The sequence below is a fragment of the Panthera onca genome, chromosome F1 (assembly GCF_046562875.1).
Source record: "Panthera onca isolate mPanOnc1 chromosome F1, mPanOnc1 haplotype 2, whole genome shotgun sequence".
In the NCBI taxonomy this organism is placed as follows: Eukaryota; Metazoa; Chordata; class Mammalia; order Carnivora; family Felidae; genus Panthera; species Panthera onca.
Window position 1 is genome coordinate 13,152,946 of NC_138355.1, and position 15,255 is coordinate 13,168,200.

The window sequence follows — 15,255 nt, forward strand, 5'->3', positions numbered from 1 at the left end:
TTTATAATGATAAAAATAATGTATGTAAGTAGCTTGTTCTCATGTGTTCTTTATATAATGGATGAATTAAGCTTTTTTTTTTTTTTAATTTTTTTTTTTAACGTTTATTTATTTTTGAGACAGAGAGAGACAGAGCATGAACGGGGGAGGGGCAGAGAGAGAGGGAGACACAGAATCGGAAGCAGGCTCCAGGCTCCGAGCCATCAACCCAGAGCCCTACGCGGGGCTTGAACTCACGGACCGTGAGATCGTGACCTGAGCTGAAGTCGGACACTCAACCGACTGAGCCACCCAGGCGCCCCTGAATTAAGCTTTTAGAATCTAAGTGTCCAATGATTATAAACAGGATAAGGAGTGTCTAATACAAGAGTGGCACGCCTGATGACGCTTAGTGTGGGAAAACATGTTCAGAAAAGAACTGGTAACAGCATCTTCTGGTAGGAGGTGGAGGAACCGTGAGCTTGTCCATAAAGTTTTACCTCTGTAAGATAGACCTCTTTGTGTTCTTAGTTCTAACTCAGTGACGTGCACTTAGTAGAGATTCTTGAAATACTTGCTGATGTCAACTTCGAATGATGGATGTCAATAGTATCGTACTAGAACTTTACGTCACTACTTTACTTTTAGGTCCAGCTCGCTGGAACAAGTTTACAGGCTGCTGCTCAGTCTTTAAATGTACAGGTAAGCTGGGTTTCGGGATTATGGATCAGTTTTACTATTTTTCCCATATTTTTTCTGACTTTTTTGTAATGAGCATGCAATAATTTTATAATAGGAAACACTTAGGAGTATTACCTTTTTTGATTACCTAATGTCTTTGAGATCCAAATACTGATAATCATTGACAACACATTCATAAAAATCCAGTTTATGTTATACTACTGTGAATGACAAAAGATGAACAAGAGAAGTCTACTTGCAGAGTTGGATATGTAAGTTTATTTAATTTTTATCTGGGGGAGCATACGTGAGTGTAGGAAGCTGTTTCTGAGTTTTACAGTGATAACACATACCTAAACACAAAGCCAAATCATTTGTAAATCCCTTTTTGTTTCCAGATGCCTTTTTGTGGTTTTATAGTGTAGAGGAAAGAGCACTGGGCTGAGGTACAGAGGTTTTTAGTGTGCATTCTAGCTCTGCCACTAACTAGCTGTATGACCTTTGGCGAGTCACTGAACATCCTGGGGTTCCTTTTTTTTACATTTGTTTAAGTGGGGAAGTTTAGAAGCTTGCCAGGGTCCCTCTCTGCTCTAAAGTGCTGTGCTTCTAAGGTTCGTAACTAAGCCTGGTGTAGTTATTGACGGGCTGCGTCGGATCAAAATTTTAAAAACAAAGGTTAAGTCTGGCTACTTTGCCGATGCACAAATCATGTGGTAAAACAAAGTTCAGTTATTATGCGTTACTCCATAATTCAGTCAATCTGCTGCTTCCTTTCGTTATAGTGTTTAGGTAGCTGACAGTCAAGAGGGGAAAGCCATATTCTAAAAGATTGATTTCAGTGTTGCTAATGACTAAAGACCTTGGGTTGAGCGTCCCGGGAACCCAACGGAATATGGACCTGGTAACACATGGAAGCAAGAAGAGAAAAGAAAAGGAGATAATGTGACCTTCCTTTCTGAGGGAGAGGAGGCAGAAAATTGCCTTGGTTGCCATGGCAAACTTTCATCCCTTGGAGAGATGTTGGCAAACAGGCTGTATCTCCAGTGCGGCGTGTTTACAGTCCTGCACTGTAATTATCTCCCAATGACTGGCAGAATTAATCAGAGCCTTTATGTTAATTAGCCTTGCTGTAGTCCCCAAAACAGGTGGTAGGAAATATGCAAATCTATGCAGAATGTTAATGCTCGCATAGCCAGTTTTAATTACCATAAAATTTCCTCTTAGTGTCCCTTTTAGGAGTGTGTTCTCTTTCCCTCTTGACTGTAGCGTTTCCCCTCCAAACTTGTGTGTTACTTGATGAGAGATGCTAAATTTGCAGTTATTTTAGATATTAGATCCAAAGTTCTGTGGGTCAAGTTGTCAGCTCCGAGATGATACATGAGGGGGTTTCAGGCTGACCACCGAATACATCTCAGGATGCAGGGGTGGAGGGTCTGATGTAGAGATGGGTTGAGAATGTGCTTTCCCTTAGTCCTTATTTCTGAAGTTGAGATCTGGGTTTCTGAAAAATTCTGTTGATTTGTGGAGGACCAAATTTTTTTTTTTCTTAAAAGTTGTTAAGTGCAACTTTGCTGGCATTGGAACAAGAAGTCTATACCAGCAACTTGTATTGTGGGTAATTTTTATATTTTATTTTTCTACTTTCATGTGTTCTGTATTTGACCATTTCTTTCTTTTATAGTTAGGAAACGACAAATAAGAAATGTGATTTTTTTTTTAAGTGAGAAAAAGTCTAAAAATTTCCTATATTAAAATTGGGAAAATACAAAGATTAATAAGAAAGGAAAAGAATGAAACCAGAAAACTCATGACTAGATAAATCCACGTTGTAAACAAGTCTTAAAATATGGAGTTCTAAGAAGTATTCTTTAATCAGTTACTTGAAATCTCTTATCCCCCCTTCCCTCCCAGTCTAAATCTAATGAAGAATCGGGGGATTCACAGCAGCCAAGCCAGCCTTCCCAGCAGCCTTCAGTGCAGGCAGCCATCCCCCAGACCCAGCTGATGCTGGCTGGAGGACAGATAACTGGGGTAAGTTTTCACTGAGAGAATTATAATAAACTTTCTTTGTGTCAGAACTGCCACGGGCCAATATCTGATTAGAACCGTTTGCTGTAGCACACAAGTGACGTGGTTATGCCTGGCGCTGTTTTCTTCAAAGAGTTTGCTACGCCGTAGGCAGCTCCTTAAAAGGAATTATCTTTGTCATAAGTTTTCGGGGTATCTTTTCTTACTTTGCAGATGTTCTCGATAAACTAGAGACTTTTTTAAACCCACGTGTCACCTGTTGCTTCATTATGCAGTGGAGTCGTCCTCTGATTGAGATCATTATATTGATGACATTATAGTCATCAGTTTAGAGTTACGATATCGCTGCAGAGTAGAAGTTAAAGAGTGGGTTAGTACCTACACAAGAAAAATATTTTCTTTAAATTACTGTGTCATGTTCTAAAATGAAACCTCTGGTCTCGTATCCTGGCTCTACAGTTTACTGTGTGAACTCATTGCTTCATCTCCCTGTGCCTCAGTTTTCCTTTGGTTAAATGGAGATGTTGTCTATGTGAGATGCTCACAATATTGTTATATAGATAAAGAATAACAGTGTTTGTAAAAAAAAGAACAGTGCTTGGCATGTAAGTCAATAAATGTCTTTTATTTTTATTGGTAATAGGTCGGCCTTTGTGAATACATTAAACTTTTAACTTTTCAGCTGTCTGTGCTCTAAGACACCAGAAGTATTTTTCCAGTGCTGAACGTTTGTCTGTTAAGTTATTTTGCGGGTAGAAAGGCTAGGAGACTAGTAAGGAAGAGTAGTTACTCAATTCACATCACATCAACTCACACAATTTTTTACTTCCTTTCTTTTAGTTAAGTATGTTTTAGAAGTTGCAAAATGGTCTTAAATATCTCCTCAATGGAGATTAATATGTTTATTACGTAAAATATTTGTAAACATATGTATCTTGACAGCTGTTAAGTTTTTGAATGGTTTCATTTTGATTCTTAGGTCTCTGATGTACAAATTGTATTGGACCCTTTTAGAAGGAGGGTTGTGCCACTAAGTGAATGTACACGCGCTTAATATATGTCAGGGTGGGATGCCTTGCTGGCTCAGTCGCTAGAGTATGCAACTCTTGATCTCGGGATTGTGAGTTGGAGCCCCATGATGGGTTTAGAGATTACAAAAAAAAAACTAAATACAATACATACATACATACATACATACATACATACATACATAAAAGCTTAAAAAAATAAAGTATATATTCCAGGCTTCCTTCTTGTCTGATCAGAACATGCCACCGAAAGGAAGGCTGAACACACTTATTACTTTGTGTCTGAACTAAGTTGCATTATGAAAGCAAGTTTTAATCTGCTCTAAATACATTTCCCGTTTTACTGTTTGGGTCTGTTTCGGGTGATTAGTGTCTATAATAGTAAGAGACCCTTGGGATTCCAGGTTCGTGTGGCTGGAGCTTCTATTAAACCTGGGCTTTAGGATTCATTTGCATGTAAAGAGAGCCGCTGTCCCCACTGTCACCACCTGTTTCACGGAGATAATGTGTTGGAAAGGGGATATAAAGTTGTAGAGACCCAGTGCTTTCAATAACAGAAAGGACTGTGTTGGGGAGGGGCTGTAGGGAGACTTGGACAAGAAACAAATGGAGCTCATATTCTTTAGTCATATCTTAGGACACAATGGAAATGATGGAATATGGCAGAGATTCATGCTAATGGGAAGCAGCTGGGCCTTATCAGTTCTTTCCGCGGTCAGATCCAGCATCCTTGTTCCTCATTCATCTGACTAATCACTTGCTGTTCTGTTGGGTGTAAATTTCTTTTCGTATCCTGTCAGCGTGGATTCTTTTTCTTTTCTTGCTTACTAGTTAATTACTTTTTTTGCCTGAACCCTCGAGCCCTGGACACGTTTGAATGATTGTTTAAGTCCAGAGTGAGGACCACCATTCTAATTTAAATGTTCCGCCCGTGATGGCAGCTCGATGGCTGATCAGCGTTTCAGCTTCGAGCTGACCGCGTGGAGGCGGGTGGCTGAGGTCTCACAGCCCTGGAGTTCCCTACCGCAAAGCAGTCGGCTGGCGTCAGGGGCCCTTCTCCCGCAGACCGTCCCGAACGTCTGTTCCCATTTTGTTTAGCTTACCTTGACGCCGGCCCAGCAACAGTTACTGCTACAGCAGGCGCAGGCGCAGGCACAGCTGCTGGCCGCCGCGGTCCAACAGCACTCCGCCAGCCAACAGCACAGCGCTGCCGGGGCCACCATCTCAGCCTCCGCCGCCACGCCCATGACGCAGATCCCCCTGTCGCAGCCCATCCAGATCTCCCAGGTGAGTCTCCCTTTGGGCAGGGGCGGGAAGTGAGGAATCAAGCGGCGGGCCCTCTTTAGCACAGAATCCACTTTCTGATCGTCGGCGTGGCTCCTCAAAAGGCCCGAGGAGCGCCAGAGCCGTGAAGGACGCGGTCGCCTTCCTTACCGCTGAACTAGAAGTAATACGTTTGTTTGCTTATTTGAATTGATATTATAAACACATAACTGATTATTTGAGTAACTGTTTACGTTAAGTGACAATTCTCGAATAATTAGTTGGCATATTTCTGAAGCAGGGGATTACTGTATTTATTTTAATTAGCCAATTATGGCAGGCATGGGTTCTTTCATGTGCTCCGCAGCGAATATTGCCACTCATGTGTGAGAGAGACGGCCCGTCCTCTCCCTGCTACGGAGCGATTAAGTCTGTGCAGAGCTGTATTCGGAGGCGGTTTGGCTCCAGTGTTCACACTTCAGGGCAGAGTATCCAGAGATAATAAAAAGTTACTTGAGAGGCATAGACGGTGCTGCCTGGGAAGAAAGGTAAATGAAGTCCTTCGGCCCCAGGAGAGGGAGAAAGTCCGAGTATTGGTATCAGTAAGTTCTGTGAAGAGTTCTTATGAGTCTAGCGCTAGACAATTATCTCTATCCCCCCAGAGAAGACTCAGAAGTAGACTTGCATTGTAGCTAGAGCTTGACTGGGACATTTAAAAGAGCCAGGGAACTATACGAAGCAAAGAATAGGTATCAGACTAATCTTCATGACTATGATATACAAGCTTTTTCAAGGTAATGTCTTAATTGTGGCCACTTTCTTCATCACCAAATACGTTTTTAATGTATAAGCTTTGAGACCCTATGTTGACATTCTTCTACTAAGATAATGTGTATGAAAGCACGTTGAAAATTATAAAACACTAGACCGGGGTAATCAAGTTTGATATGTTATGGATTAGGTTTTTATATGGATAACTATTTTTAGGTATTTTTACACTTATTTCTCAGTCGAGTTAGACTGGTACCAAATTAAGGTGGGGTTTTTTTGTTTTTTTGTTTTGTTTTGTTTTGAGAGCGAGGGAGAGTGCGAGCAGGGGAGGGGCAGAGAGAGGGGGAGACACAGAATCTGAGGCAGGCTCCAGGTTCTGAGTTGGCAGCATAGATCTCGACTCGGGGCTCAAACTCCTAAACTGCAAGGTCGTGACCTGAGCCAAAGTCGGACGATTGACCAACTGAGCCACCCAGGCGCCCCCAGACTGGTGCCGAATGTAACGAATCATTATAGATACTTCAATTTATCGATGCAGTTTCAGACACAGCACTCTCCATTTTTATGTAAGAGAAAGAGGAGTTGAATATTTAAAACCCCAACGTACTCTTTGCTCACTTGACTTTTAAAACCCATACTGATCCTTCCAGGCTAAAATCACTCAACTGTAACCATTTGTTCTGAGGGAATTTGAAGTAACTATCGAAAACTAGCTTTGACACGAGTCATGACACGGTGGATGCGGGCAGAAGTAGCAAGTCCTTCCCGCGGCTCCAGGTTTCTTCACACGCTCTGTGACCATACGCAGAGCACACCCTGTTTAAAAAGGACGGAAGAATTAGAATAGTGACTCTTCTTCACGTGGATGACACAGTTCGTCTCCTGGGAACCTTATGATCCAGCGAGTTTTCGTTTCGGGGTCTCCAATCCGTGTTTTCGTTCTGATTCTCTAGGATCTGCAGCAACTGCAGCAGCTTCAGCAGCAGAATCTCAACCTGCAGCAGTTTGTGTTGGTCCATCCGACCACCAACTTGCAGCCAGCGCAGTTTATCATCTCACAGACGCCCCAGGGCCAGCAGGGTAAGCAGCGCACGAGGCTGTCCGCTTCTGCGCCACACGCACCGACTGCTGTCATTTTAATGTTTGTATTAAATCTGACTGTAAACTCAGTATTCGTGTTAAGAAAAATATATTTTTTAGGGGCGCCTGGCGGCTCTGTCGGTTAAGCGTCTGACTTCGGCTCAGGTCATGATCTCACGGTTTGTGGGTTCGAGCCCCGCATCGGGCTCTCTGCTGTCAGCGCGGACCCTGCTTGGGATTCTCTGTCCCCCTCTCTCTCTGCCTCTCTCTCTCTCAAAAATCAATTTAAGAAAAAAATAGAAGAAGAAGAAGAAGAAAAAGAAAGAGGGATGCGTGGGTGGCTCAGGTCATGATCTCGTGGTCTGTGGGTTCGAGCCCCGCATGGGGCTCTGTGCTGACAGCTCAGAGCCTGGAGCCTGCTTCGGATTCTGTGTCCCCCTCTCTGCCCCTCCCTAGCTCATGCTCTGTCTCTCTCTCAAAAATAAACAAACAGTAACAAAAAAAATGGGGTTTTTTTATTTTTGGGTTTTTTTTAGCTAAGGAAAAAAAAAACCTATTTTTGGTCATGCATGCATGCCACATATTGAAGATCGTCCTTTACCGCCTTTCATCTGTTCAATCTCTCATGGTGAACCAAGAGTTTGGTCAAAAATCTAAGCGAAATCTTTCCAACATAAATTACTTCTAGTATTTTGATAGTTTTTCTTGGGAATGTATTTAAAAAATGTGGACTGAGCATTAAAAGCATATGCTTCTAACAATCTTTTGTTCTCTTTTAAAGTTTGAGAAGGAGAGAGTGTTATATTAGAAATTGCAAACTTTTGAGTTACAAAAAACACATTTAAGGCCTCTTAGTGGTAAATTTCTGTATCAGATAAGTTCAATTCTTGTTTGTAAGATTAGTGGAGGTTAGAGTAGAGAGATTCAGGGTATCAAGGCTTCACCCCAGCAAACGTTAGTGCATTGCTACCATTTCCTCATTATTTTTGTCCTTTAGCCTTTTTCTTCTTGATCATTCATTCCAAAATCTCTTCGCGTAAATACCTGTTCCACTTAACAGATAGCTTGCTCCTGTCATGAATCAGACAATTCTCTGGTCCAATATATACTGGCAGTTTCTAATGGATGCTGGGTTAAGAAGGTGAGCTCTTTTGGGACACCTGGGTGGCAAAGTCGATTAAGCGTCTGACCTCAGCTCGGGTCGTGATCTTGCGGTTCATGAGTTCGAGCTCCATGTCGGGCTCTGTGCTGACAGCTCAGAGCCTGGAGCCTGCTTCAGATTCTGTGTCTCCTTCTCTCTGCCCCTCCCCGACTCATGCTCTGTCTGTCTCTCTCTCTCTCTCTCTCTCTCAAAAGTAAATAAAAACATTTAAAAAAACAAGAAGGTGAGCTCTTTTTAGAGTTTCAGGCTTGCTTCCATTTAGAATACTTCTTCATTTTCATCCATTCCTTACTAAAATAAAGGATTGGCCAATCAGAGAGATCATCAGACAGGTTATCAAAGACATATATCAGTTTTAGTTTTTGGGTTTTTTTTTTTAACGTTCATTTATTTATTTAGAGAGAGAGAGAGAGAGAGAGAGAGAGAGAGAGAGAATCCCAAGCTCCGCGCTGTCAGCGCAGACCCCAAAGCGAAGCTCAATCCCACGAACCGTGAGATCATGACCTGAGCTGAAATCAGGAGACAGCCACTCAGCCACCTGAGCCACCCAGGTGCCCCTATATCGGTTTCAGTTTTATGTCCCATATCTTACTGCCCAAGTTGTAGTTAACAAGATTGAATTTTAGGAAAGTAAGACATTAAGAATTTTAAGACTGCTAAGACTATGAAAAGATCGGTTGGAAATTTTCACTTCACTTTCTTATTCTTTATTTTGCCATATGTTCAGAGGAATCCTTAGTGTATCTGACAGGACATTTGTGTTTTCCAGGTCTCCTGCAAGCGCAAAATCTTTTAACGCAACTACCTCAGCAAAGCCAAGCCAACCTCCTACAGTCGCAGCCAAGCATCACCCTCACCTCCCAGGTCAGTTTTCTCCCACTGAGGATTACTTTCTCTTACCCTGATGTTTTGAGGGACTCTTGGACTTGGTTCAATTAAAAACACAACAGATCCCCACAGTACCCTAATAAAAATAATCCAAATAGTTTTCACACTGAGCAAAAATTCAAAGCAAGACTTATCAGCTTGATAAAGCAATACTATCGGATTGATGTAGTCTTTGAAAATGTCCAAGGAGTTCCTGTTTTCTTCTGTATTTATACAAACTAACCGTGTTAGTGGCAAATGAGGACTGAGTTCTGGCTCGTCGACCATCCTCCCCTCCACCCCTCCCCTCTCTGTAGTTGGCAGGAGAGCTTACCACTGGCACCAGAAACCCACTGCTTCAGTTAAAACACATCACGGTCCTCTGCCCTTTTGAAGAAACTGCAAAGAAGTTCCGATCCCCGTGTTTTCTTTCAACTTTGAGATGCTGCTTTAGCTCATTTCTACCAGAGTTTAGCTCTATCATAAAGTATAGGTCTAGAGATCTTGAGATGTAAGCTTTAGACCTCTTTCACTTCTTAACCAGCTGTGACTTTGAGCACGTCATTTCATTTCTTCATGTGTAAATTAGGTAATTGAACTGGCTGATCCTGAATCACTCTTAAGCTCTGATTCGCTTTTCTATACTCTTGCAAGTTCTCACTAACATATGGCCAGATTTGACAAAATTCCGCATCTGTTTATGATAAAAAAGAACTGACAAAAACAAAACTCTTGCAGACTAGGAATAGGTTTCCAACCTTGTAAAAGGCATCTACAAAAAAAACCCCTACATCATACCACCAAGATCAGGAATAAGGCAAGGATGTCCACTGTTACCACTTTTTTTTTTTTTTAAACATACATACATACATACATACATTTATTTATTTAGAGAGCATGTATGCATGAGCACGGGAGAAGCAGAGAGAGAGAGGGGGAGAGAGAGAATCCCAAGCAGGCTCTGACTTGAGTTCACAGACTGTAAGATCACAGCCTGAGCTGAAATTAAGAGTTGAATGCTTAACCACTTGAGTCACCCAGGTGCCCCAACTGTTACCACTTCTATTCAGCATTTTACTGGAGGTCTTAGCAGTGCAGTAAGACAAGAAAAAGAAATAAAGGACATGTAGATTAGGAAGGAATATGTAAAACATTTTAATTGGCAGAGGACATCATTGTCTATGTTAAAATCCTAAGGGATCTACAAAAAACTGCTGGAATTAATAAGCGAGTTTGGCAAGTATGTAGGATACAAAGTCGGTGTTAACAATGATCATTTGGAAGTTGAACTTAAGAGGAAAAATATTTACCCTGCTTACAGATAAATTTCACAAAACATTTGCAAGACTTCTATGTAATTTTCAGTAGTGAAATTAATCAAGACCTAAATAAATAGAGGGCTATAATGTGTTCATGAATCAGAAGACTTCGGTTGTTAAAACGTGAATTCTTTTCCAAATTGATCTATATATTCAACACAATTCCGATCAGTACCCAGCAGCCTTTTTTAAATAGAAATTTGCATCATGTTTCTAACATTTATATGGAATTGTAGAGGACGTAGAAAAATCAAATAACTTTGAAAAATAAGAAAGTTGAAAGACTGCCTCATGTCAAAATTAATATAAAGCCACAGTAATGAAGACAGCATGATAACAGCATATGAACAGAAATGAAATAGAATAGAAGATTCAGTAGACCCACACATCTATGGCCAAAGGATTTTCCACAAAGGTGCCAAAGATTTCAGTGAGAAAAGGAAAGTCTTTGGTTATGTGTAGGCAAAAACAAACAAGCAAACAATTTATAATGATTAATTTGAAAAGGGTAATAAGACCTAACCTTCCAGAAGAAAACTTAGGAAAAAAGTCTTTGTGTCCTTGGGTAAGATAATGGTTTCTTAAATAGGACACAAAAACACTATTCATAAAAGAAAAAAATTGACTAATTTTATAAAATTAAAATCTTTTTGTTAAAAGCATAAAAGAAAAGCCACAGACTGGAAGAAAATATCCTTCAAATTTATATCTGATAAAAGACTTGTGTCTAGAATTTATAACTAATTCACAAACTCAGTAATAAGCCTGACTTTTTAAAAAGGGGGGATGTGCAAAATACTTGAAAATACTTCACCAAAGAAGATATGTGAATGCCCAGTAACCATATAAAAAGATGCTGAAAATCATTGGTCATCAGGGAAACGCAAATGAAATATCACTACATACCCACTAGAATGGGCAAAATCAAAAAGACTGTGATAGTACCAAGTGTAAAGCAACTGGGCTCTTTGATGTATTATTGATGGGGTTGCAAACACTTTGGAAGACAGTTTGGCAGTTTCTTATACAGGATACCTTATGACCTAGCAATTCTACTTCTAGAAATGAATGTCCACACAAAGACCTATATATAAATGTTCAAAGCAGTTTTACCCATCATCACACCAAACTGGAAATAACCTAAATGTCCATCGACTAATGAATAGGTAACATAACTTTTGGCATATCCATATGATGGAATGCTATTCAGCAGTAGAAAGGAATATACTTCTGAAACATTTACCAACACGTATGAAGTTTGGAAGCATTATGTTAAGTGAAAGAAGCCAAACATAAAAGACTGCATACTGTATGATTCAATGTGTATGGCATTTTAGAACAGACAAAACCATAGGGACAGAAATTGTATCAGTGCTTGCCGGGGGGTTGGGGGCTAGGGATGGGGAATGGAGGGCAAAGAGCATAAAGGAACTTCTGTGGGGGATAGAGATGTTCTGTATCTTAAACGTGGTGGCAGTCACGTGACTACATACGGTTGTCAGAACATCAAACCGCATACTTTTAAATTGTGCATTTAATTGTGAATATGCCGCATATAAAGAATCAGGTTGGAGTCTTGCAAAAGCCTGTTCCAGCAGTTCCTCCCTGGCCTTCGTGCGCCGCACACGGTGGCAGGGCTGGTGTAGCGCCATCCTGACTCCTGCTCACTGACTTCTACTCTGCCGTTTCTAGATCTGGCCCAGTCCAACCTGAGGTTTCTGGAGTTGGGGTAGCTTATCTGTAACCACCCCACCTAAAGGTACCCAAGCCATTTTTAGTCCTTTACTATTTGAGAACGGGGCTCCGTCAAGCCTGGAGATGAAATAACAAACAGTCTGGTAGTTGAGGCTCATGTCTACCTGTCAACCAGTCTCACTGCGAAGCGTGTAGCTGCAGAGGATTCTCACGTGGTTGGTGCTGGTTTGGACTCCTCCTCCAGACTGGTCAGGTTGAAAATTGCTCAGTGTCAGCAACACATAACAGAGGTGACCTTGGCTGTCTTCATTGAAGCAGGATGATAGAGACTAGCTTACTCTGGTTGTAGGCCTGTGCGATGCCTATTGTGTAGTTTTCTGGCCCAGTTGGTTCCGTTGGAAAGAGCTTATTACTAACCAGGTCAGAGTTGGAGGTATTTGACGCATTTAAATTACAAGAAAACTCCTAGCCGGAGACCTCATTTGTAACCCTGGCCTGTAATCTCTCATGTGGCCACTGTTCATAGGAAGGGTCAACAGAGCAATTACGCTGCAGCCAGGGTAGTACCTTCTGCTAATGAGGACTCACAAGGGCAGGCTCTCCTCGGGGCGTGTGAGTAAAACAGAGTAGCCTTGTGTTTGTGTAAGAAGGAAATGGAGTATTTTCTTTAAAAGGAAAAGAGATCATTCTTTCATGTCCCCAAATAAATTGTAGATAGATTTAAATAAATATTTTAAAACATATAGAGGAAGCAAGCAGACCATTAAAAGGAATTTTTGAGTTCGAAATAAGTGAAAGCTCTCTTAGATTTGAAGCAAGAGAAGATACTAGAAAGGAGGGAAAAAAAGTTCACCCAAATGACAATTTAAAGCTTATGTACCCTGAAAAATAAAAGGAAAAAAGCAGATTGGAAAAATTATTCGTACTAATACAACAGACAGAGGCTTAATCTATAACAATTGATGAGCTCTTTGAGGATGAGGACAAGGAGATCATTAATACACATGGGTTATGGATATAAATCCAATCGATAAAAGAAATACAGATAATAAATGACACATGGGAAACTTTTACTTTGAGTAATAAGAGAAATTCAAATAAAGGTGATAGTGAAGTACCATGCACTCCTTCAATTAGCAAAACATTTTTAAAAACTGCCAACACGAACCATGTGGAGGAAACTAGCATCATGTAGTGAGAACCAACATTATGGTGTGTATCAAAAGCTATAGAATTGTTTGTGGTGTACCCTTTATCCAGTTACAGAAAATGACTTCTGAATTTATCTCAACCTATTACAAGGGTGGGGAAAAGAATCATGTGCACAAAATTTTTCATTCTGGCGTTAACTGTGTTAGTGAAAACATAAATGAAGAAGCATCTGTTAACAAAGAAATTGTTAAATAAATTATAATATTGCCTCAGTCAGCCTTTGAAAATGATAATTATGAAACGGAGTATAAAATTATATATACTATAATTACAGTTAAAGTAGAGAATATAGATCCGAGGGAGGGAGGTAATGGATAAGTTTAGGGCATTGTGGGTGGTGACAGTACATATTCATGGAGGTATGCTTATCTTCAAATTCATCAAGATGTACACATTAAATATATACAGCCTTTTTTTAATATGTCAGTCATACCTGAGTATAAACAAAGTTTACTGCTTTGATTTTGTGCCTTATGGTCCCTTCCAATGTCTTGATCATATCATAAAGGTTACTCTGATCTGTGAGATGCGTGCCTTGTAATTGAAGATTTGAAAATTGTTTACGATTTGTAAGAGAAACATTTACAGATGCAATAAACTTTGTGCAACAAATTAAAAATAGGATTAAAAAAAAGGAAAGAAATTCAGGTCAACGGAAATGACAAAAGAAAACAAAACAAAGCTATTAAGTTATTTGAACTGTAGATGATTTACTTTTCCCCCTTAAAATTGTTTTATTCTTATTATTTTTATCATACCGTGTCACAAGTTGGAGATAACGATAGTGGTAAACAAGATAGATATGGTCCCTGCTGTTTTGAGACTCGTGGTTTAAGTGGCATATTTATGAAATAGAGTCTTTAAAATAAAGTCTGATTTATTATGTATACTCTGAATATGCATCAGATACATGCATTCAGAACATTTGAAAGCCCACATATCATGGGTTTCATTTTTGTGTATTTGTTTCCACGGACCTCCACGGAAACCTTAACTGGAATTCTGGCAGGCACAATCTCACGCGCTGCCCTTCTCACGGGACGTTATGTCGTACCTCCCACGGTGTCACGTGGTCCTCATGGTTCTTCGTGAACAGAGCCGTTTCCTTAAGTCGTTCCCTTGTGACGCATTCCAGTTACAAACCGAGGTATCATTTTTGTGTGCTGGTTCTTCTCCTTCTGTTCCTTGTCACAGCCAGCAACCCCAACGCGCACAATAGCGGCAACCCCGATTCAGACACTTCCACAGAGCCAGTCAACACCAAAGCGAATTGATACTCCCAGCTTGGAGGAGCCCAGTGACCTTGAGGAGCTTGAGCAGTTTGCCAAGACCTTCAAACAAAGACGAATCAAACTCGGATTCACTCAGGTAGGACGAACCCACCCTTAACCTAGATCTCCCTCCCCGACTAGGTCCAGGTATGCCCTTTACGTGTCCAGGGAAGCTTCGGAGGAACAGTATATTCCCTGGCCCTGTTTTGGGGTTTTAGACTGCGGCTTCTTCTTAGCCACTTCCTGCCCTCATAAATTTAGACTGTTATCATATATTCAGTTATGAACGTATGATTTAATGTAGATTAGAACCTGTACGATTTCTCTCAGAACACAGGCCTCTGAAATCATAATTCGGATGATACTGATAAACGGTGAGAGCTTAAAAGATGTTTGGGGCTGCTGTAACTGTAGTGAGGGTTTTGTTATTTGTAGAACATCTGGTTCTAGGCCTTAGGGCTCTGTCTGCAAGAGTGAGAGAATAAAGATTGCAGGGGCTCTTATAGTAGCTGAAAGGGGAAGAGTTTGAAAGACTTGTTTAAAAACAGATTTTTGGGAGAGAGAGAGAAGGAGACCAAATAGAGAGAGAGAGAGAGAGACACACACACACACACACACACACACACACACACAGTAAGCCCAAATTGACACTAATTAAACAAATAGGAATCTGGTAAGTCTGAAAAGTCCAAATGAATCAAAATCCAAATTAATTTCTTTTAATGTCCCCTAGCAGACAGCTTTTAATGTGGAATAAGTTTAATGGTTCAAACAGGCATCTGGGTATATAGCGTTTTTGTTCCAAGCACTACCATTGACTTACTCTCTGATTAATCTGTCACAAAGAATAGTTTTAAAGCAGGAAAAGAATTAAACGGGTAACAATGATATAAAATGAT

At 40.6% G+C, this 15,255-nt stretch overlaps 1 protein-coding gene across 4 annotated transcripts in view; it reads left to right on the top strand.

Annotated features, from left to right (window-relative positions):
• POU2F1 (POU class 2 homeobox 1) overlaps positions 1–15,255 on the top strand; it is a 188,063-nt gene that overhangs the window by 136,631 nt on the left and 36,177 nt on the right. For all 4 annotated transcript variants that reach the window (XM_060643404.3, XM_060643405.3, XM_060643408.3 and 1 more), the window contains 6 exons: positions 628–681; positions 2,572–2,691; positions 4,815–5,003; positions 6,704–6,830; positions 8,762–8,856; positions 14,280–14,453. In XM_060643404.3, coding sequence (XP_060499387.1) covers positions 628–681; positions 2,572–2,691; positions 4,815–5,003; positions 6,704–6,830; positions 8,762–8,856; positions 14,280–14,453 — 759 coding nt within the window. The remainder of the gene's footprint in view (positions 1–627; positions 682–2,571; positions 2,692–4,814; positions 5,004–6,703; positions 6,831–8,761; positions 8,857–14,279; positions 14,454–15,255) is intronic.